We start from the raw sequence: 21008 nt of genomic DNA on the forward strand, positions 1-21008 counted from the left end.
GCTGCCAGCTTATACTAGGTCCCCAACTCCATCAGCCTTGGGGCTCACTGGTGTTCACTCAGATCTCCAGCGCAAGCCCCTTGTTACTGGGAGGCACTTGTTTTGTTTCCGAATTTGACAAACTCACGAAGGAGACCAGCACCAGCATGGGCCTCCCTTCTCTGTCCACCAGGAGTGAGTCAACTAATTCCCAAGAGGACTCTGCATTCCTATAGAATGGCTTCCTTCCTAGGACCTCCTTTCCCATATCCTGGCCTGAGGACCAGCTGCTGCTGGGGCTCAAGGAGAAAGGACCTCTCCTGGGCTGCACCCTAGTCCTATAGAATGAGAACCTTCATGGATGCCAAGGACTCTGCATTTTTGGTAGGAGCTCCCAGGTGATTCTTGGGCAAAATGGAATTTGAAAACCCATTACCCTAGAGTAACATACATTAATTCATTTATCCATCCATCCATTCATCCACTCTACAAGTACAAATTGGACTTTACTCTTGTGGAGCCCTGTGCTGGGCATGAGAATGGGGAGAAAGAGGGGTGGGGAAAGCACAGGCCCAAACCCACACTGCTGTTGCTGCTGCTCACCACATGAGCTGGTCTGACATTCACCCTGAGTCTTAGGGTCCCATGGGCTTAGAAGCACAGTTAACAGTTGTGCTAGAAGCTGCAGGTCACAGAGAGCCCACAATACCCCTGATTTCCTCCATTCCCATGGATGTGACTGGTCTCCCTCCCACCACCTAACCCTTAGCACCCTGAAGGTGTTATTAGATGACCCTCGTGGCTCAGATGGTAAAGAATCTGCCTGCAAGGCAGGAGACCTGGGTTTGATCCCTGGGTCAGGAAGATCCCCTGGAAAAGGGAATGGCTACCCATTCCAGCATTCTTGCCTAGAGAATCCCATGGACAGAGGAGCCTGGAGGGTGACAGTCCATGGGGTCACAAAGAGTCAGACACGACTGAGCAACTAAGCATGCATGCATGCACATTAATAACAGTTAACACTCACAAAGTATCAATACCTTACATACATTTATTAAGGTCTTTACATATAATAAGCCTTCTGATTTTTGAACCACCTGAGGTAGGCATTCTTACTGCTCCCATATTATGGATGAGAAACTGAGGTATGGAGATCCACCCCTAGATAGTATGCTCAAGAGACTCCATCCATGTTCTTGAACACTATACATTGGTGTGTTGAGCTTTAGGGGGAGAATGCCCCTAAATGCCAAGTCTACTCTCTTGGCCGTATGGTAGGGAGGGGCAATGGGGTGGACACTGGCCTAGTGGCTAGTGGCCTGCCATCCTTTTGGCCTTCAAATAGCAACCCCCCTCCCCCTGCAGATGCATCAGGCTCATCTTTCACTCACCAGCAGGCTGGACAGGGAGGCCAGGGTGGGGTGGGAGAACAGGGACAGATTGATCCAGAGTCTGTGTATAAGTGAGCAGTTTCTCCTGTACCTCTCAACAGCCCCCTAGCTCCAAAGCCACCCAGACCCAAGATGGCCAAGGAGCTGCTGCTTTGTTAGTCTCTAGGCAGGGATGTGGAGTCAGGGGTCCCACTAACCAGAACTTTCTCTGCACTCAGTCACTGCGCTGCTCAACCAAGAGCCTAGGTGGGAAAGGAGGGCTTACACGCCTCCCTGCAACATTCCAGATAAACGTGACTGTCTAATGGTCAGAAATGTGAAGAGAGCATGAAATCAGCCAAAGTTGCAGCTGAATTAGTTCTAAAATGATGTAAAAACTGTCATCTTTTCACCAAGTAACTACAAAGAAAGAAAAACCCAGCGTACTGAAGCAGGTTAGACAAAAGTCACCAATGACCTGGGCTCAGAGCCCCAAAGTGTGCAGACACCTGAGACCTCGGAGAGCGATGCACACTCCTGCCCCCACCATCACCCAAGCGGCCCCCCACACCCGAGCCTCTGTCTTAAACTCCTCTTCTCCTCCCCTGCCCCTTCCTCCTTCATCTAGGCAGTTCCTTCCTGAGCCCTCTGGCCTGGGTTGTCCCTTGGGACAGGTCCCCTCATGCCACTGTCCCACACACCCACAGAGCCTGACACTCCTAGAGTGCCTCTTCTTGAGTAGGGGTGGGGCAGTAGGGCACCCCAGGCCTTACCTGAGACGATAGTGTAGCCAATTCCCCGGGGACGTCCTTTATCCTGGTCAATGGCAGTGATAATTCGCACTGTTGTGCCCTGGGTAGGAAAGAGAAAGGACTTGAGTTTGGTAGGCCAGGCCCCAGTGTGCTGTTCTTCTTGTAGGTGTCCTGACACTCACAGCTTCCCTCCCTCTGGGGACCTCAGGTCAGTCTAGGAAGTAGGGGCTGAGTACAGAGACCTTAGCTGCCCCCATCATTCCTGGGATATACACTGAGGCCCCAGGCAAATACCTCAGTGTCCAATGGAGAGGCCCAACCTTGCTGATGCTCTCACTCCCTCTTCTGCTCCCCATCTCCCTTCATTCAGATGAACCACTCAGGGAAGAACTGATAGAGGAGCAACCAGCAGGAGGACAAAAGATCTGGTCTCTATCTTGAACACATCAAGTTGCTGTGTGACCTGAGAAGTTTGCTGCACTCCTCTGGTCTCAGTTTGCCCCATCTTAAAATGAATAATACAAAATCCTGGGATGTTGTTTTCACTAGGACCTGAGTAAAGAAGAACATCAAGGATGAATTATTCTGTGAATGAAAGCATCATAAATCCTGAAAGTGGGTATCTCTAGGGATGACCGTGACAACTATGGTGGCCACCATAGTTCTCTGAACCATGCCCCATCCAGCATTGCAACCAGCAGCTCCTACCTCCCATGGCTCTGTCCCCCACCCCATTCATTCTCCCTATAGCACCTGGGGAGAAGGGCCCAGGGTTGGAATACCCACGATGGGATTCAGGGGCCCCTGATTTTGAGGAGCACACAATCTGTGGTAAGGGGTCAAGGACATATGGACAGACACTGCTATACAGATACGGGGTTTCTTGGAGGCATAAATGTACCCCAAAATATAGAAGTCCACCAGGAGGAAAGAGTTGTACAAACGGCAACATTTAGGATGGCTCATGAGGAGTGGGGTTTCCCTGGTAGCTCAGCTGGTAAAGAATCTGCCTGTAATGCAGGAGACCCCAGTTCAATTCCTGGGTCAGGAGGAACCCCTGGAGAAGGGAGAGGCTACCCACTCCAGTATTCTTGGTCTTTCCTGATGGCTCAGACAGTAAAGTATCTGCCTGCAATGCGGGAGACCTGGTTCAATCCCTGGGTTGGGAAAATCCCCTGAAGGAGGGCATGGCAACCCACTCCAGTATTCTTGCCTGGAGAAGCCCAAGGACAGAGGCACCTGGTGGGATCGCAAAGAGCTGGACACGACTGACTAAGCACACATGCAAGAATGGGGAGTGAGCAGCCAGAGAGAGAAAACAAAAAGGAACGTGCTTCAGGCAAAAGACACAGCCCTGGCAGGGATGTGGAGGTATAAGACTCTTTAGGAAGAGATGCTGACAAATAATGGACACATTCAAACATCAATGGGCTTCCCACGTGGTGCTAGTGGTAAAGAAACTACCTGCCAATTCAAGAGCTATAAGAGATGTGGGTTCGATCCCTGGGTAGGGAAGATCTTCTGGAGGAGGGCATGGCAACCCACTCCAGCATTCTTGCCTAGAGAAGCCCTTGGACAGAGGAGCCTGGCAGACTACAGTTTACAGGGTCGCAAAGAGTTCAGTCAGTTCAGTTCAGTCGCTCAGTCGTGTCCGACTCTTTGCGATCCCATGAACCGCAGCACGCCAGGCCTCCCTGTCCATCACCAACTCCCAGAGTCCACCCAAACTCATGTCCATCGAGTCAGTGATGCCATCCAGCCATCTCATCCTCTGTCGTCCCCTTCTTCTCCTGCCCTCAATCTTTCCCAGCATCAGGGTCTTTTCAAATGAGTCAGCTCTTCACATCAGGTGGCCAAAGTATTGGAGTTTCAGCTTCAACATCAGTCCTTCCAATGAACACCCAGGACTGATCTCCTTTAGGATGGACTGGTTGGATCTCCTTGCAGTCCAAAGGACTCTCAAGAGCGCCTAGGAAGATACCAACCCTGGCATTTGCATGTCTGATGAAAGTCTCTAATAGCCATGGTGCCTCTGAAGCATTGGCCATTCATCAGCTAGAGACTGAAGCCTGCAGGCTGCACCCTCTACCCCCATCTGAGCACCTTGTCCTGTGGAGAGAGGCTGGTTCCTGACATGCAGGACTCTGCCCTGGAGGGAGTGCCCTGGGGGGCATGGTGCCTCCTTGACTCCTCCTGGTTTTGCTGCCAGGACACAGGAGGGGCGTCCGCCACCTCACCCTCCTGGGGCAGTGCTACCCACACACAGCTGTTGCTCTAGCCTCTTCTGAGCCCAGGTATGCGGCAATCCGGAACACCCCCAGGTTTGGCTGAAGGAAGGTGAGAATGTTGCAGAGGAAACATCTACTGCAGAGAAATGGTCACAACACAGAGGCTGAGGCTGCGTAGAGAGCAGGCCTGACTCCTTCCTTTCATACCTTTCCCCTCAACCCCACCCCTCCACAGGAGCTCTGTCTAGATTCCCCTGGTTGGGGGCAGGGGGGAGGGCAGGGAACAGACTGTTACAAAGTCAGAGAAAGATGCCGGTAAAGGTATATCTCCTGAAGTGGGTTCTGAGGACCTGAGCTGTGCAAGAGAGTGTGAAGCACCCACAGCAGCAGGGGCCCTTCTCCAGCAATGGCTCTGTGCCTGGCACCACTACGAGCACTTTTTATGCCTTAACTCATTTCACCCTCACAATTACCCCAGGAGACAGCTCCATTCTATAGATGAGGAAACTGAGGGCCATGAGGTAAGTGGCCTTTACAAGGTCCCACTGCAAGGAGTGAATGATGAAGCCAGGATTCGAGTTCAGGTACTTTAGCTCCAAAATGCTCTTACCCACCAGACAATGCTGCCTCTGTAACAGGTTATATGATAAATATAATAATAACTGTAATTTATGAAGGTTTTGGCTATGTGCCACAAGTATTAAGATAAGTATTAATTCATGTCAAAACTGGGGAATATACCCCCCATCCCTCCCTTGGAGATGCACAACCTGCTTTAATGTGGTAAAGGCTCCCAAAAGTAGCAAAGTGATAAAGAGATCCATCAACCTTTGCTCTCCCAGGCTTTCTGAGCTGAAGACAGGCTCTTTTCATGTAACATCTTGATAGCCCTGGACCTAGCAGTCCATGGAAGGTCATTTGGGCAGCACTGCATTACATCTGAAGGGTTTACACAAAGGGCTCCCCCGTCACTCCAGGGGGATCCTTTTGGGGGCATGCTTTTCCTGGTGTCACCTCTTAAACAGGACATGGTGTCACCTCTTAAACTTCTTGGATATGTCCCCAGGAGGAGGTCCTGAAAGCATGGGACTGGTCTGAGGCTCTAGCTGCCAGAAAGGGCTTCACAGCCCATCTGACCACAGCCCATGGCTTCACACCCATGCTGGGTGCTCCAGCATGAGGGTCCTCTGGCTTCCCTGGGCCTGCTGAGGGCCGGGCTTGGACTGCCAGGTCGACTGGGCCCAGTGCCTACCAAAGCACCATTCCAGACAGTCATTAAACAATAAACTTTGGTCTTCCCTGGTGGTTCAGCTGTTAAGACTCCAAGCTTTCACTGCAGGGGATGTGGGTTCAACCCCTGGTCAGGGAACTAAGACCCTGCATGCCACTCTACGCAGCCAAAAATCACATAAAAACAAACAAGCAAATAGTAAACCTTGAGGGGACAGCTGCTTGCCCACGGGTGAACAACCAGGGCCTGGTGTGGCTGGTTGGGTCCAGGACAGTGAGCCTCAGCAACACTGGAAGGGGGCCAGTGCTGGCATGTGCAGATAGGGGAGCTGGCGGTCAGGGAGCCCTCAGTTTTCAGAGCCTTGTGAGTATCTCCCCATGGGAAGCCCCGAGCCAGGTGGCCTGGAGTCCCCCTGGGTGGGCAGGGGCTCAGTGGGTCCAGTGGCGAGCCAGGACCAGAGAGCAGGGAGGTCAGCTCTCCCCTGGAAGAGCCACGCCTGAGTGTCTATGACGTGAGCTCTGAAAGGCTCCTGACAAGTTTGGGTTTCATCTCTTTTTGGATAAATAAATCCATTTTTAATAAAACCCTGAGCTTTTAATACAAGTGCAGCCACAAAGACGGGAAATGTTATGAGAAGGAATTAACAGGGAGGAACGGGGGCTCCTGGGAGCCCACAGCTCTTGTTTCAGAGTTTCTGTGATTATATTTTCAATATCCTGAAACTTCCTAAGATGAGGAAATGGAGAAGTGCCCGCCCTGGGCCTGGGCCCCTCTACAGGGGGGCACTCTGGCTGGCTGGTTCTCCAGAGAGGGACCCCAGTTCAAGGTGCACCAGAGTATGACCAGGAGAGCAGATGGCCCCAAAGGCTAGAGATGGGCCCACCTGGCTACGGGGTTTCTTCCCTTCATAAGAACCCCCACTGCAAATAGGAGGCCCCGTCTTCCCACAGAGAGGCTAAAGGTACACAGGCCTGTGGGGTCCCAACTCCATATTATGGGAAGATCAGTACAGCAAGGGGGTTCAGGGTCTGACTCTGTGGTTAGACTGCCAGGGTTTGATTGAGTTACTTAACCTTTCACTGCCTGGTTTTCCCAATGTATGAAATGGGTATACAACAGTCCCCATACCTCAGCAAGTGATACACGGAGTGCTTGGAACAGCACTGGGTGCACAGAAAAAGCTATAAAAGTGACAGTCACTATTCTCTGGGGCCTGGAACCTCCATGTGCTTCTGATGAAAGCTAAGACACCTCTTCCCAGACAATGCACACAATGTGATGTTCCAAACAATTTCAGCAAATGCAGACTTCCCAGGACCCAGGTTAATCAACCCTACGCTGGAGGTAGGCAGCCTCTTGATGAAGGTGAAAGAGGAGAGTGAAAAAGTTGACTTAAAGCTCAATGTTCAGAAAACTAAGATCATGGCATCTGGTCCCATCACTTCATGGGAAATAGATGGGGAAACAGTGGAAACAGTGTCAGACTTTATTTTTGGGGGCTCCAAAATCACTGCTGATGGTGATTGCAGCCATGAAATTAAAAGACGCTTACTCCTTGGAAGGAAGGTTATGGCCAACCTAGATAGCATGTTTAAAAGCAGAGACATTATTTTGCCAACAAAAGTCCGTCTAGTCAAGGCTATGGTTTTTCCAGTGGTCATGTATGGATGTGAGAGTTGGACGGTGAAGAAAGCTGAGCGCCGAAGAATTGATGCTTTTGAACTGTGGTGTTGGAGAAGACTCTTGAGAGTCCCTTGGACTGCAAGGAGATCCAATCAATCCATCCTAAAAGAGATCAATCCTGGGTGTTCATTGGAAGGTCTGATGTTGAAGCTGAAACTCCAATACTTTGGCTACCTCATGCAAAGGGTTGACTCATTGGAAAAGACCCTAATGCTGGGTAGGATTGGGGGCGGGAGGAGAAGGGGACGACAGAGGATGAGATGGTTGGATGGCATCACCGACTCGATGGACATGGGTTTGGGTGGACTCCGGGAGTTGGTGATGGACAGAGAGGCCTGGCATGCTGCGATTCATGGGGTCGCAAAGAGTCGGACACGACTGAGCGACTGAACTGAACTGAACGCTGGAGGTGGGAGTTTTCTGGCCATTCTATAAAGAGAATAGCTAGGCTCTCACGGGGAGACCTAGCATTAGCTGAGGACCTACTGTGAGCTGAGCACTATGCTGGGCCCCCTCATGGGTCCTCCGTTTTGTCCTCATAGTGAGGGTACATGTGGAGAGATTGTGGCTCAAGGGTTCAGGGATTTGCTTAAAGTCCCAAGCTCTGATGAGTGGGGGTGGGTTGCCAGGCAGCCCCAGCCTCTGAGGCTTGGGTACCAGTAGTGAAGTTGGGACAGAGTCATGAGGAGCTGGGATTCCTCTAGAAGGAACACGACCCTCCCTTCTGTGCCCACCTCTTTCCAAAGAAGCTGGCCAGGAGAGTGGCTGAAGCTGGAGCCTTGGCGGTGGGGGCTGTCCACCTCTTTCTCTGCTGGCCCAGCCCCTCCCCCTTTCCATGACAGGATTAAGGACTTGAAAGGCCAATGTGCAGTTTGCTTTGGGAGTGGGAGGCGCCCTTGGTGGGGAGGAGACCGGAGAGGGCTGAAGGGAACTTCCGACAAGAGCTGCCACAGCAGATTCTGAGGCAGAAAATCCTATTTCTCAGTCCTTAATTCCAGTCAATTCCAGTCAAAGGGCTGATAGGCATCGGCTGGCAGTAATTTGTGCAGTTTATCCGCTCTTTTCACCTTCTATCGGTCCTTCACTGACGGGCAGGCCGACATGCTGCTGCTCAAGTGAGGAAATTAAAATTTGATGCAATAATCCCAAATAAGAAGGATTTTATTAGGTAATATATACACTTTAGATGAGGCATGCTGGCCTGATACACTGATAGAGGGAGGCATACATGCTGGGAGCTGCAGATAAAGAGGGGGAGTGAGGGGCAGTGGGAGAGGGTCTGGATGCAGGCCCCCAGGCCAGCAGAGGCAGGGCTGGGGATGGGGGACGCCTGGGGCCTCTGGCCCCGGGGGACTAATCAGGCCTCGGTGCTCCTCAGCCCTGGCCCAGCCTGGGAAGTGTTGCGTTAAATCAGGCTTCCACACTGTAAACGGACATGGAAGGCCTGGATCAAGGCACGGAAACCGATTAGAAGCCTGGAAAAATCAGACTTAGAGTGTATGGGAAACTGTGCAAGAGGCAAGGTAAACTTTCAAATCTGGAGGCAGGGAGGAAAAGCAGAGGTGTGAGGACATAGAGGTGATTCTGTGGGTGCTGGGAGAGACCGAAACCCCCAACTTACTCCCTTGTCTGGCTTGCCTGAGCCTGGTCACCACACAAAAGGCGGGATTCAGACCTGCTCTTTGGGAGCCCCCCAGACGTGGACTTTAGTGGCCTCGTGGAGCCAAAGGGACGACCGTGGCAAGGCAAAGAGATATCAAGGTCCCTCATCCTGTGAAAGAACCATATCAGATGCCAAGAAACAGAGCATAGGGAGGGTTGAGGCCAAGGGGAGCAAGGGCCTGTTTGCCTGTCCTGAGGAGTCATCCTAGCAGGGGCTTGTGGAATCATCTGGGAAGGAGAGGGGCTGGCTTAGCACAGGACCCTGCATACCGCAGGGACTTCATAAACGTCTAGAGGGTGAGTAAATGAATGAAAAATAGAATGAATGGCCAGGTGGACTCAGAAACCTGCAAATCTGAAAAAAACACCTGTAGTAATAGTTTGATTTACTATTACTCTGCTACAATACAGGGATGCCAGGAAGGTGAGACAAACTGAAGGGTCTCAGAGGACACTCACCCCAACACCCTTCTCGCTGACCACTGAGACTGAGATGAGGCTGAAGCTAGGACCTCCCAACCCAATCCAAACACAAAACCACCGCATTCTAATATCTGCTGACGCTAGCACTACTAGGTGCTCTAGTCCCTAAAACCACCAGGCCAAGGAGGCACTAGTGAGACAAGGAGGAAAAGGTCTGGATGTTGTGTGATCTGGCCAAGCAAGCGCATGGTAGTACAGGGACCTGTTCTGAGATCCTCCAGCTGCCAGGCCACCATCATGTCCTCACTTCAACCTACAAGTTGGCTCTGCCTGTATTTCCTGCATTCAACCCTGGGCACAAAGCCCTGGGAGGCCTTGGTTTGAGACCCAAACACTCAACCACCCTGATGACCAGGAGCACCAAAGTAACCCACTTACACATCAGTGAATGTTACAGGCTTGGCTACAATTCAGAGGGGAATCATGCAGCCTAAGGACAGGGAACTCCAGCAGAGATGAGGGGAGAGAGAGATGGCTCTGCTTGGTGGGCCAGTGAGGATGAAGCCAGGAAAAGAATTCTAAGAAAGGTCGTCAGTGAGCTGGGAACCAACAGATGGGTGGACTTCGGATTGGTGAGTAGAGCAGTCACAAGGTGTGATGAGGATGACAGGATAGTAAGAGAGCTGGCCTGACGGGTGAGCATTTGTTTGTTCGTTTATTCATGCATTCATTCATTCCACAGTTACCTCCTGAGCACCCATGGGGTGCTATGCCCACAACAGACCTCATTCCCGCTGCGCTATTCTCGCAGGCCAGGAGAGAAGCCAAGGGTGAGTGTACTGTGCAGGAGCACTGAGAGCTAAGAAGGGATGGCCAGAGGCTGAGGACAGATGGAAGGGCCCACCTCATCTAAAAGGTCAGGACTGAGAATATGTGGGTTTATTGGCAAAGAGGTTTTGGTGGAGGCAGAGTTCAGTCTCAGAAGTCTAAACTCTTGCTGTCTGTCCATGGACCACTCAGAAAGAAAGGGTTGGAGTGGGGACATTTAGATGTCCCCCTCTACTCTCAAAGTAGCTTCTGGCACCAGCAACAGGAGGCCACCTTGCTTGTCAGATCCTCCAGCCCGCAAATGGCCCCAAGAAGGAAGTGGCTACCCTCTCACACCTGGAGCCTGCAGCATGGTGCTTGGAAGAGGCCAACAGTCAGGAGAGACCACAGTACCAAACTTGGGGGCAGGCTTCCTAGTCTGTGGTGGTCCAGGAGCCCAGCCTGCAATCTGGTCAGGGAAACCTGCCTCTCACTTGCACCCAAACCTGTGAGCTGTGCAAACATGCAGGTGGGGTCCTGAACAGCCACATGATCAGGTGGGCACCCCACTTTGTTCTCAAAGCTGTTTCCTTCCCCTAAGCATACTGAGTTCCAACAGAAGGAAAGGCACAGTTTTCTTCCCATAGAGCTGCTCCCCTGCACGTTCAGGGGTTGTGTCTGCCCAGAGGAGCCGCCTTTTCTAATTTATCAGCCCAGAGCAGGTATTCTATTCTAGTCCACACATATGCATGGATGGCTACTGGAAACTGGATGCAGGGCACTGCCTGCTTGGCCCACAGCTGAGCAAAGCTGCCCACCCAGAGCCCCTGTCTAGGGGCAGCAGTATGCTTTGTCTCATGGTCAACTAGACCACAGTGGACACAGGGCCCATGGGCAGTCAATCTACAGGCTGGATGGCAACCTGTGACCTTGTGACACGGCACAAAATCAGACCACGGCCAATCAGGTACCTCTCTTGAACACATGGCCTTGAGAAACCCAAAGTCTGGGCAGTTAGAAGGGGCAGCAGGAGCTGTGAGTTCTCAGGGAGGAGCCAAGCCTGAGAGGGCCCGTGGGGCAGACAGTAAGTGGCCACCATCTTGGGCAGTGTTGGCTGGCCAAGACAGGCGGATTGACCAGCTGACCCGTGAGGGGTGTGGCTGAGCCCCACTGATGTTTTGGTGAGCCTGGCTGAGTCCAAATTCACTCTCCAGCTCAGGCTGGATTTTCCACGGGCATCCCCATTCCCCATCACCCCACCTGAAGCTTTCTGAACTGCTGTCCTTCACTTGCACTAGCCAGTCTCTGCTCTCTGTCCCTGGGAGAGTTCTGGGCATGAAGTAAGAGAGCGAGGAGGTGGGGTACAAGAGGGGGTTGAGTTTTCACTGCACTGGGACACCCATCACTGCCAGGCATGTGGGAGTCAGAAACACCAAGGCACCCATCCCACCAAACAGAGCCTCCATGCCCACCGAAAGTGCGAGGGAAGTCTCACAAGGGCGGGGGAGGGTCTTACCGGAGGAGAATGCTCGTAGATGTTGGTGCTGTAAGGCAGGTTGATGAAGATGGGGTCCATGTCCTGGACGTCTGTGATGATGATGGCCAAGTTGGCCAGGGTAGACAGAGGCCTGGTCTTATCTTGATCCTTAGAAGGACAAAGAATACATCAGCTTAGGTTAAGTGATATGGACAAGGACACACATGGACACACATGCACAACACCCATGTGCACAAACGTGTGCACATATGTACATGTGTACTCCTACACTCCCACAGGGAAGGACATTAGCACACAGAGCTCAGGAACTCTAAGAACCCTCAGTGATCTCTGACCTGAGCAGGAAAACACAAACAGGGCCCCCAAGGCCCAGTGGAAGGTGGCGTATCCACTGCCACAAAGCAGCGCTGGGGCAGAGCCACATCTCTGCCCCCTGCTCCCCACCCCCAGGCTTGACCAGTGTGACCTCTGGCAGGCAGGGTGACTGGCTTGGGATAAAGGAATGGTGCTGCCCTTAGCTCCTTCTCTGGATTCAGCCTGGGGGCCACTGCTCCCTCCATGCCTACTTCCTGCACCCTCTCTTCCAGGGACAGCAAAGGAATTGGCTAGGATGGGAGAGTTCCTCAGAAGAAAAGCCCTTTGACCGCAGAGGGGGCTAGTCTGGGCCCTGTATCCCTGCCCTGCACTCTGGGTTGACTGGTCAAGCAACTTTGCTGGTAGAACCAGTAGGGGGAGCTCCAGGGCCTGTGACATTTGGGGAACTCTTGGAAGGAATCTTGAGAGGCCATGCAGGCCATGTGGCCAAGCAGGCAATGTTTAAACCCTCATAGTTGGAGATGCAGTCCTATAAAAGCTCACCAAGAAAGAAAAGCCAAAACCCATCTTCTATTACCCTAAATATGAAATAGTTGCTGTTACTGAATAACAATAGCCAAGAAGAACAGAAACTACATGCTGAATAGATTATACACCAGGCACTGTACTAGACATTTCATTCCCTTTTGTAGGGAATGCTCGTTATTTCAGTTCAACAGACTCAGAGAAGTTAAGTAACTTGCTGTGAGTCACATAGCTGATAAGTGTGTAGCCAGGACTCAACTCAAGTCGTTTTGACTTGATCTGTCTTGATCTGAGGCCCTAACCTCAGCCCAGTTGCCGACTTGCTAAGTCACCTCAAATAAGTTATCTCCTCTTCTGGAGTCTCGACTTCCTCTTCTGTGAGATGAAGGGACTCGCGGGAATGACCTCTATGGACTCTAGGCCTTGTAAATTCTCTGCCCTGGGACTGGAGAAGTGACTGTCCTTGGGTTAGATCTCCCTTGGTCTGTCTGGGATGATGTGAACTATGCAAGGCAGTCCGCACATTACAAGCCCAGTGCCTGCTCCTGCCCTCCATACAGACAGATGCTGAGGCTTCAAGGAGAAGAAAAGGCTAGTTGTCCTAAAGAGTCCTCGGGGGCAGCCAGGGAGATGCAGGAGAGGCTTTGAGGATGGGTCATGGCTGCAGCAAGGGAGGGGAGAGTCTGGAGGCAGGAGGAGCTGTGTCCATCCAGACCAAAGTGGAGACAGCCTCCCAACCTCCCAGCCTCTGAGATGATGGGGCCCACAGCCCAGGCTCGGGGACCACCCTAGAGAGTGGTCAGAGCTCTCATCTAGGGACCGGCATGGGCATCAGGCAGACAGGGCCAGAGTGGGAGGCCCGTTAGGAAGGCCCTTGATCTCTGGGGCTGGAGATGCCAGTGGTTATGATTTGCTCTTACCAGGGCAGCTGGCTTTGTCCAGTCTGGCACCTGCCCTTCCTGTCCCACACCTGTGGCTACAGCCCTGCCTCTGCCACAGATGCCCCCATACGGCCCACCCTGGACTCCATGGCTGGGGAAAGGGGATGGCAGTGGGCACATCTGGCAGGCAGGCACCTGGCCAGGCTTCCAGATGTCACTCTGGCGCCTACAGGTCTCAGCAACTTGTTCCCAGGGGAGTCACATGTTTTCCCACCCACCACCCACCCAGCGGAGGCTGTGGACCCACATGCTCCCTGCGATGCCACATGGGAGAATCTCCTTGGGGAGATGCCCAGTGGCCAAGGGCACAGTGCCAGCCCTGAGAGGGAATTAGGCATCAGGTGGGGGAGCCACCAAGACCTAAGGGAGTTAGATCTAGGGCGCCTCCTGTTCCACTGCTTCAAGGCCTGATCGCTGGAAGATTAATGGCAATTTAACCACATTCACCATCCCAGCTTGAGTCCAGGCCTCTCGACAGGCCCGGCCAGCCAGATTCGTGCCTATACCTGGCTCTGCTCTCTTCGCCACTGGCCCAGCCTGAAGCCATTTTCACTGTAGATGGAAAATATCCCACAGGGACAAGTTCACAGTGAAAAAGAGAGCAAGCATCTGTGCATTTCTGGGCCCCAGTGTATGCAAATAGAGAGTGGTGGGAGGGGCACCACATTAAGTGAGTGTGCAAGGGTGTGCGGAAGGATACAGATGTGCCCCAAAAGTGGATTCTGGTCTTACAAGTCCCCTTGATCCCAGAAGTCAGTTTCACAAATAGCAGCACACATGTCCTCCCAGGCAACCAACACTTAACCAGGGGAGAAGGCAAGAACATGAGTACAATCTGCAGTGGCCTCCCCAGGGTCCCTGGACCAGGTATGAAAGAAAAAGTTTGCATTTCCTGGTTTGGGGGGCCTCTCTGGATCTTGTCTAATCCTGAGGGAACCTCATATTTCAAACTGGCCCCTGGCCTCAATGCAGTGTGTCTTCCCCTGGGATCTGAGCTCTGTGATCTGCCAAGTAGAGCCCACAGAGCTACTGGCAGCCCCCCTGCAGTGACACGGGGCCAGGTGGTGGATGCTGTGGTCAGGCTAATGAATCCCAGAGGCTCAAGAGGGACTCCTGTGATTTGTTTAACAGTTGGCCTAAGCTTTGTAAACAGAAGTCTAAGGACCAACAGGCTGGCTCTCACCCTGCTGCCAGCTAAAGGCTCCAGCTGCACTTGGAGGCCATGGCCAGGAGCAGGGAAGAGGGGTGTGCAAGGAAGGAACCCTACTAAGGCCATGGCCTGCCTGTCCTCCAGCCCCTCCACAACGGCTGGTGACAGAGTCCAAGCAGCTATGATGTTCTGGAGATTTGCAGACTTCTGACCATGGGGCACTGGACAACCCAGGCTTGGGTTCTTGCTGCCCACCACTCATTGGTTTGTGTCTCAACAGGGTCAGCTATAAAATAGGATAATTACTCCTCTTGAACTTCCCTCTCCTGACTAATTCATCTTGGAATTCCCAGGACTCAAGCACAGTGCTTGGCACAGATGGGTGTTCCCTTCTGTGTAAGTATCGTCGCTCTAGCGCAGTGGCCAGGATGCCCAGACTCTCTGACTCCTGCATGCTGGGCAGTGTCACGACATAGCTGGGCTGACACCTCTGTCTTGTGTCTCAGAGAGAGAGGACATCTTGCACTAGGAATGATGCACGGGGTTACCAGTGCAGGTGCTGGAGTCTGTGAGCAAGTCACTGAATTGCTCCTGTGCCTCGGTTTCCTAATCTGTAAAATGGGTAGCTTAATATTTATGCCATAGCATTGTTGTGAGGTTTAAAGGAGACAATCCACTCGAGTGCTCCCCACAGGACCAGGGACATAGCATGAACCGTCAGGAACATCAGCTGTTGTTATCATTATTATGATCATCAGCATCACCATTATAAGCCTTGCGTAGCAGGGAAGGAGGCTGACATCCTGTGCCCTCTCTGAGGGTAGGAGGAGGCTGACATCTGGCTGCCTGGGCCCCTGGCACGGGGACTCACTGTGGCATTGACGGTGAGCTGGTAGGCCTGCGTGGTCTCATAGTCCAGCTCCCGGATCACTGTGACGATGCCGCGTGCACTGTCGATGGCAAAGAACTGGGAGGGGGGCTGGAAGGAGTAGAGGACGCTGCCGCCTGCACCCAGGTCAGGGTCCGTGGCATTCACAATGAAAATGGGTGTCCCCACCGGTGTGTTCTGGGGGAGAAACAAAGCAAATAAAAGGGTGAGCTGGAGCTCAGAGCAGCTGCCTCCATCAGTGACTATTCCCCCAAAGCCCATTAACCACGTCCCTCCAGCCAACCAGACCTGCGGCTTTGTCATTTTTATTCTAAAAGGGTTCACAGGAATTTAAAATGCTATATCTATTTTTTTTCTCCATTTTTTGATGGCCTCCTGGTAGCTGTAACAGCACAAGTTCCAAAGATGATCTGCCTATCCTGAAGTTCTGGATGAGGGCCTTTTGGTCCCCAAACCCCTGCTTCTTGGCAGTTCTGAATTCTCTGTTGGTGCCCTTTGGCTGCCCAAGCCTCAGGCACGGGCTACTCTGGAGGGCAGCCAGGATTCTGTGTGTTGGGAGGTTCCAAGGACAGGGAGCTGGGAGATGTGTGATATGGGGAGGTGGCATAGAGTCTGGGGTGGGGTTGGCCCACAGAGATTTCCTGGCTTGCCTAGGGATGGGACATCCATATAACATCCCTGGGCCATGGCAGCCTGTAACCAAAGAGGCCCACAAAGTCTGCTCAAATGTCACCACCTCCTGGGAGCCTTCCATGATTCCCTTTGCTACACACTGTGTATATAGATAGACCCCTGCCCCTTTCTGACTTGGGGTTTCTGGTTAAATGTAACTTCCTCATGGAAGCCTTCCAGACCTTTAAGGCAGGTCAGCCCCTACCATGCTCTCAACCCCTGCCACTATTATATTCAGGGTCCCATAGCACCCTGGAATGTTTCATCACCCACCGTTCCTCTGTAACTCCCCAGTCAGTGCCTGTCTCTCATTGTACATGTGCTCCATAGAAGCCATAGAGCTCTATCTGCCTGGCCCAGCAGGTGTCTGCCACGTGGCAGGTGTCCAGTAAGCATCCTTTATGAAGACATGAACGAATCTCTATGACAGCATCTTAGCACATTGTATTCTAAGTATCTGTTTGCATCCTCTGCCCAACTGTCAGCTCTCATCACGGTTGTGCCCACCACAATGCCTGGCAGATAAGCCACATCTGCAAAATTCTGCATGAGTAAATTTACTCCTGACTCAGTGAGCTCTGGACACATCAGAAGATAGGCCACCTAAGAGGCTCTGCCCAGAGGCTGGAAGAAACAATCCCTGCTCCCGCTCACTGACTGTGCTGTGCCACATCTGTGCTGTGAGGTGCACCCACCAGCTCTGTAACAAGTAGCTTTCTAGGTGCTTGCTATGATCCCTCATTCAAAAAGGAAGCCAAGGCTCAGACAGGTTAAGTAACTCAGCCAAGTCACACAGCTGCTGCTGCTGCTGCTGCTGCTAAGTCGCTTCAGTCGTGTCTGACTCTGTGTGACCCCATAGACGGCAGCCCACGAGGCTCCCCCATCCCTGGGATTCTCCAGGCAAGAACACTGGAGTGGGTTGCCATTTCCTTCTCCAATGCACGAAAGTGAAAAGTGAAAGTGAAGTCGCTCAATCGTGTCCAACTCTTCGCGACCCCACGGACTGCAGCCCACCAGGCTCCTCTGTCCATGGTATTTTCCAGGCAAGAGTACTGGAGTGGATCGCCATTGCCTTCTCCTAAGTCACACAGCTAGGCAGTGGCAAAGAAGACCCTAAATTCAGGTACAGTTCATTCTAAGCCTATCTCTTAGCTCTATTCGAAACACTTCTGTAAACCTTGATGGCAGTTTTTTTCCCTAAGTCTTCCACACAGTGCTGAGGTCACCTGCCAGCATGGGTGGTACACTCTAGCCTGGAGTATGGGATTGGCCTGAAAGTTCCCTGAGGGCAGAGACAACATTCTTGTGTGATCTTTTTACACGGGGACAATGACTGAGTACCTTCTGACACCTGCAAGGCTCCTTCCAAGGAAGGCATCACACAGCTGCCCATCTCTGTGCTGCTGCCCATGACCTGGGTCACTACCTTGAGAAGCTTCTCTCTTCGAAGACCAGTCTCAGGCACACTGGAAGCCCTTCCCCAGGGCTGTCTGCTGGAGGCAAGTATGTTCTCTGTAAGACCTCTAATCAGGCTGCAAAGGGCCTCCAGGGGACAAAGCCACCGAGTTGCCATTGTTTCTCTCTGAGTGCTGCCCCTCCCCCATCACCAGGCAAGTGTCCACCTGAATGGACAGGCTTACATCCTATCCTTTTCCAACCCACGGTGCAGACAGGGGCAGACAGGTAAGACCCCTCTCCTCCATCCCATCCTTGATGCTCCATGCCCCTCTGCATAGGTCACAAGACTCATGGTCTCACTTTATTTCCTGACAGGTATCACATCCTGGCCTTTTGGCTAAGATCATGTGCAATATCTTTTCTTATCAGTTTACTATTTCCTGGCAGGTAGAGCTATTTGTACTTCTCCAAACCAGCACACTCCCTTACACTTCTGAGTTCCTGAACCTGCTTTGCCTTTGTGAGGTCTGCCCTACCCAGCTCAGTGGCTTGGAAAACAGATGCTCTCTTTCTCTCCCAAAGAGGGAAAGTGTTCAAGTGTACAAGGGGGCAGAAAGGACAAGTGCTAGATTTCAGGGATGGACAGACTTCTGTTGGAACCCAAGTCTTACTTTGTGTCTTTGGGCTAGTTACTTTATCTCTCTGATCCTTAATACCCTCTCTGTGCATCAAAGTTAATAATATTTCATACAGTTAATATGAAGAGTACACGACGAGCTCCTGAGTATAAACTTCCCCGCATATATTAAGTGCTTAGAAGATGGCAGTTGTGATTTTATTGTCTGAATGCCTTCTAGAGGGTGGCAGACAAGAACATCTTCAAGGGTAGGGCAGGGAGGCATAAAGAAGCACTGTGACTACTAATGATAGTGCACTGGACATTCCCTGTCTGAAGTCCCCAAATCCACCGAGTACCCTTCTCTGCCATGACCCAGCCCCTGCCCGCCTCCCCAGTCCAGGGTGGCCTCAGTGCACTGCATTCCCAGACTGCCAATGGGAGGGGCTGGTAGGAACTCAGAGTTTGGGGAGGAGGCAGTAGGAGAAAGGGTTTGAGGTGTTACTTTCCCAGTCCCTCCAGTTCCAACCCAGCAGCCCCTCCTCTCCAGCCCCAGGTTGCAGTGGCTCCAGCCCTTCCCCTTGCCCCTCCAGTCCTAAGAGTAGAAAGAACTTCCCCATGTTGCTAGTACTTGGAGCCTCAACATTCCTTAGTGTCGCTCTAGCCCTGCACCCCCTCTGGAAGTTGTCTCTTCACTGAAATGCCTTTATTGGAACTATCCAAGATGAACTGTTTCCTGGGGGACCCTGACAGATACAGGCACTCTGCAAAGGACCTACCACAAGCCACACGTTCAAAGCCCCAGAAACTGAACTCCCCAGGTACTGGGGTCAGCAATGCCAGCCTCCATCCCAACATGCCAACCACAGGAGACTGGTCTGGAGGAGATCTTTATGAGGTTCTCAGCTAACTTACAGCTCTTTCTCTCTTCCCTCCTCCCCCTCTCTACATCCAACATACACATTGCAGGAGTGCCAGTGTCAGCCCCAAGCTCCAGAGCAAAGCATGCCATTGCAGCCTGTAGTTCTTGCCATGAGAGGTATTTCTGATTTCAGGGCGGCCAGCCCCCAGTGAGGCAGCTGGACAGCACTTCAGAGCGCACCCCACATGGAGCCAGTGCCCAGAGGAGACAGACGACTCCCACGAGAATGTCAGCTCTCCAGCCCCCTGCCTCGGGGAGGAAAGGACATTTCACTCATCCATACTGCATAGTCTGAGGCGAAGGCTCTCTGAGCATCTGATCAGAGGATTTAAGAGCAAGCTCCAAGAAGACAGGAAAAGGGGGAAATGAAGGGATGCTCCTGTGTCTGACCTTCTTGGATTATGTTTCATGCCCTGCAGTGAAAACCCATTTAACTTCTGTATAACTTAGAAAAGGTTTTAAATAGGCCTGACAAGGAGCCGTTCATACACTTAGAAGCGACAGGCCATTGGAGAGGAAAGAATGCTGACCTCCTGCATTTCCAATCCTGGGCGCCATGCTCTATCAGGGAAATGGGGGGAAGGGGACTCTCACCAGCACATACACTGGGGGATTCTTGGAGCACCCAGCTACTGGTTCACAGAAACATCAGATACATTCACAGGTTGACACTCAACGCAAGCAGAATTCCTCCATGGGGCCAGGCACACCTGGATTTTCAAGTACACCATAGGCAGTTAATACCTGGTGCTCGGAGCATGGGCTCTGAGTCAGACCTCCTAAGTTTGAGTCCCAGCCTTTTCACTTGTTGGTTGGAGACCTCGGACATGTGCTGTTAAATTTATTATTTTGGTCTCAGTTTCCCTATGTAAAGGAAAATGTAAAAGTGGAGCTGTTAACACCACCTATATGTCCTGGGGTAGTGAGAAACATTTATATGAGCTAAGGTGTGGGAAAAAACTTCTCACTAAGCCAGGCACATGGCAATATTGAGCGATACTCATAAATGGTCACTGCCATTATTATGGCAGTAATAAAGTACCATCATAGGTGGCATGAGATGAGCCTATTTAAAGTGGTGTGGGGGGATTAGAAACAGGGTAAACAGCTGATCTCTTCATCACGAATTTAGACAAATGAGTAGATCAGAATTCAGGAAGAGAACACCTCTGTTGACTGGTTCACAGTTGCTGCAGACAGGATGGGAGAACCTCTGAAGACCCTCCAGAGTGGGTTTGGAGAATGTGAGACGAAGGGTGGGATCTGAGGGAGGGGTGGGAGGGGTTCCTGCAGGCCAAAGAGCTTCTGAGCACGGAGGCCAGGCCTAACCATGTACCACTCAGGGAGAAGATGGCTTGAACTTAGAAGCTGGAAGGCACCTTGGAGATTATCCAGCCTAGTCTCCCCATTTTTTATATGTGAAAAGTGACAGGGCGTACTTCCAAGCTTTCTGTCTCACATGTGCTTAATGGCAGACTGTGACTAGAAATCAGGTGTCTTAACTCAAGTGCTTTACTTACCCTACCCAGAGACACTAACCACTGGGTCCTGGCCCACCCTCCTTCCAAGCAGAAGTGAAGTCGCTCAGTTGTGTCCGACTCTTTGCGACCCCATGGATGGAGCCATGGACTGTAGCCTAACAGGCTTCTCCGTCCATGTGATTTTCCAGGCAAGAATACTGGAGTGGGTTGCCATTTCCTTCTCCAGGAGATCTTCCCAACCCAGGGATTGAACCCGGACCTCCCGCGTTGTAGGCAGACGCTTTACCATCTGAGCCACCAGGGAAGTCACTCCTTCCAAGCAGAGATACTCTTTTTATCAAAGGGATGGATCTAGACAGCCGTGTTTGTACCAAGTGACTTCAGACCCAGGCCACATGTGATTGGTCCAGAGGTAAACACGTGACTCAAGCAGGCCAATCAGATGGGTCCTTGTAAATTAAAGTAA

At 51.9% G+C, this 21008-nt stretch overlaps 1 protein-coding gene across 1 annotated transcript in view; it reads right to left on the minus strand.

The window, feature by feature from the left end:
- The window catches only part of CDH23 (cadherin related 23), a 434929-nt gene that overhangs the window by 248102 nt on the left and 165819 nt on the right, over positions 1-21008 (minus strand). Inside the window, exons 7-9 of the mRNA XM_081567063.1 lie at positions 15436-15630; positions 11652-11780; positions 2123-2201 (exon numbers count right to left, since the gene is read on the minus strand). Of these exons, the coding sequence (XP_081423189.1) occupies positions 2123-2201; positions 11652-11780; positions 15436-15630 (403 nt within the window). The remainder of the gene's footprint in view (positions 1-2122; positions 2202-11651; positions 11781-15435; positions 15631-21008) is intronic.

Source organism: Giraffa tippelskirchi, chromosome 2 (genome assembly GCF_054371585.1).
Source record: "Giraffa tippelskirchi isolate mGirTip1 chromosome 2, T2T-mGirTip1v1.2.pri, whole genome shotgun sequence".
Classification (NCBI taxonomy): domain Eukaryota; kingdom Metazoa; phylum Chordata; class Mammalia; order Artiodactyla; family Giraffidae; genus Giraffa; species Giraffa tippelskirchi.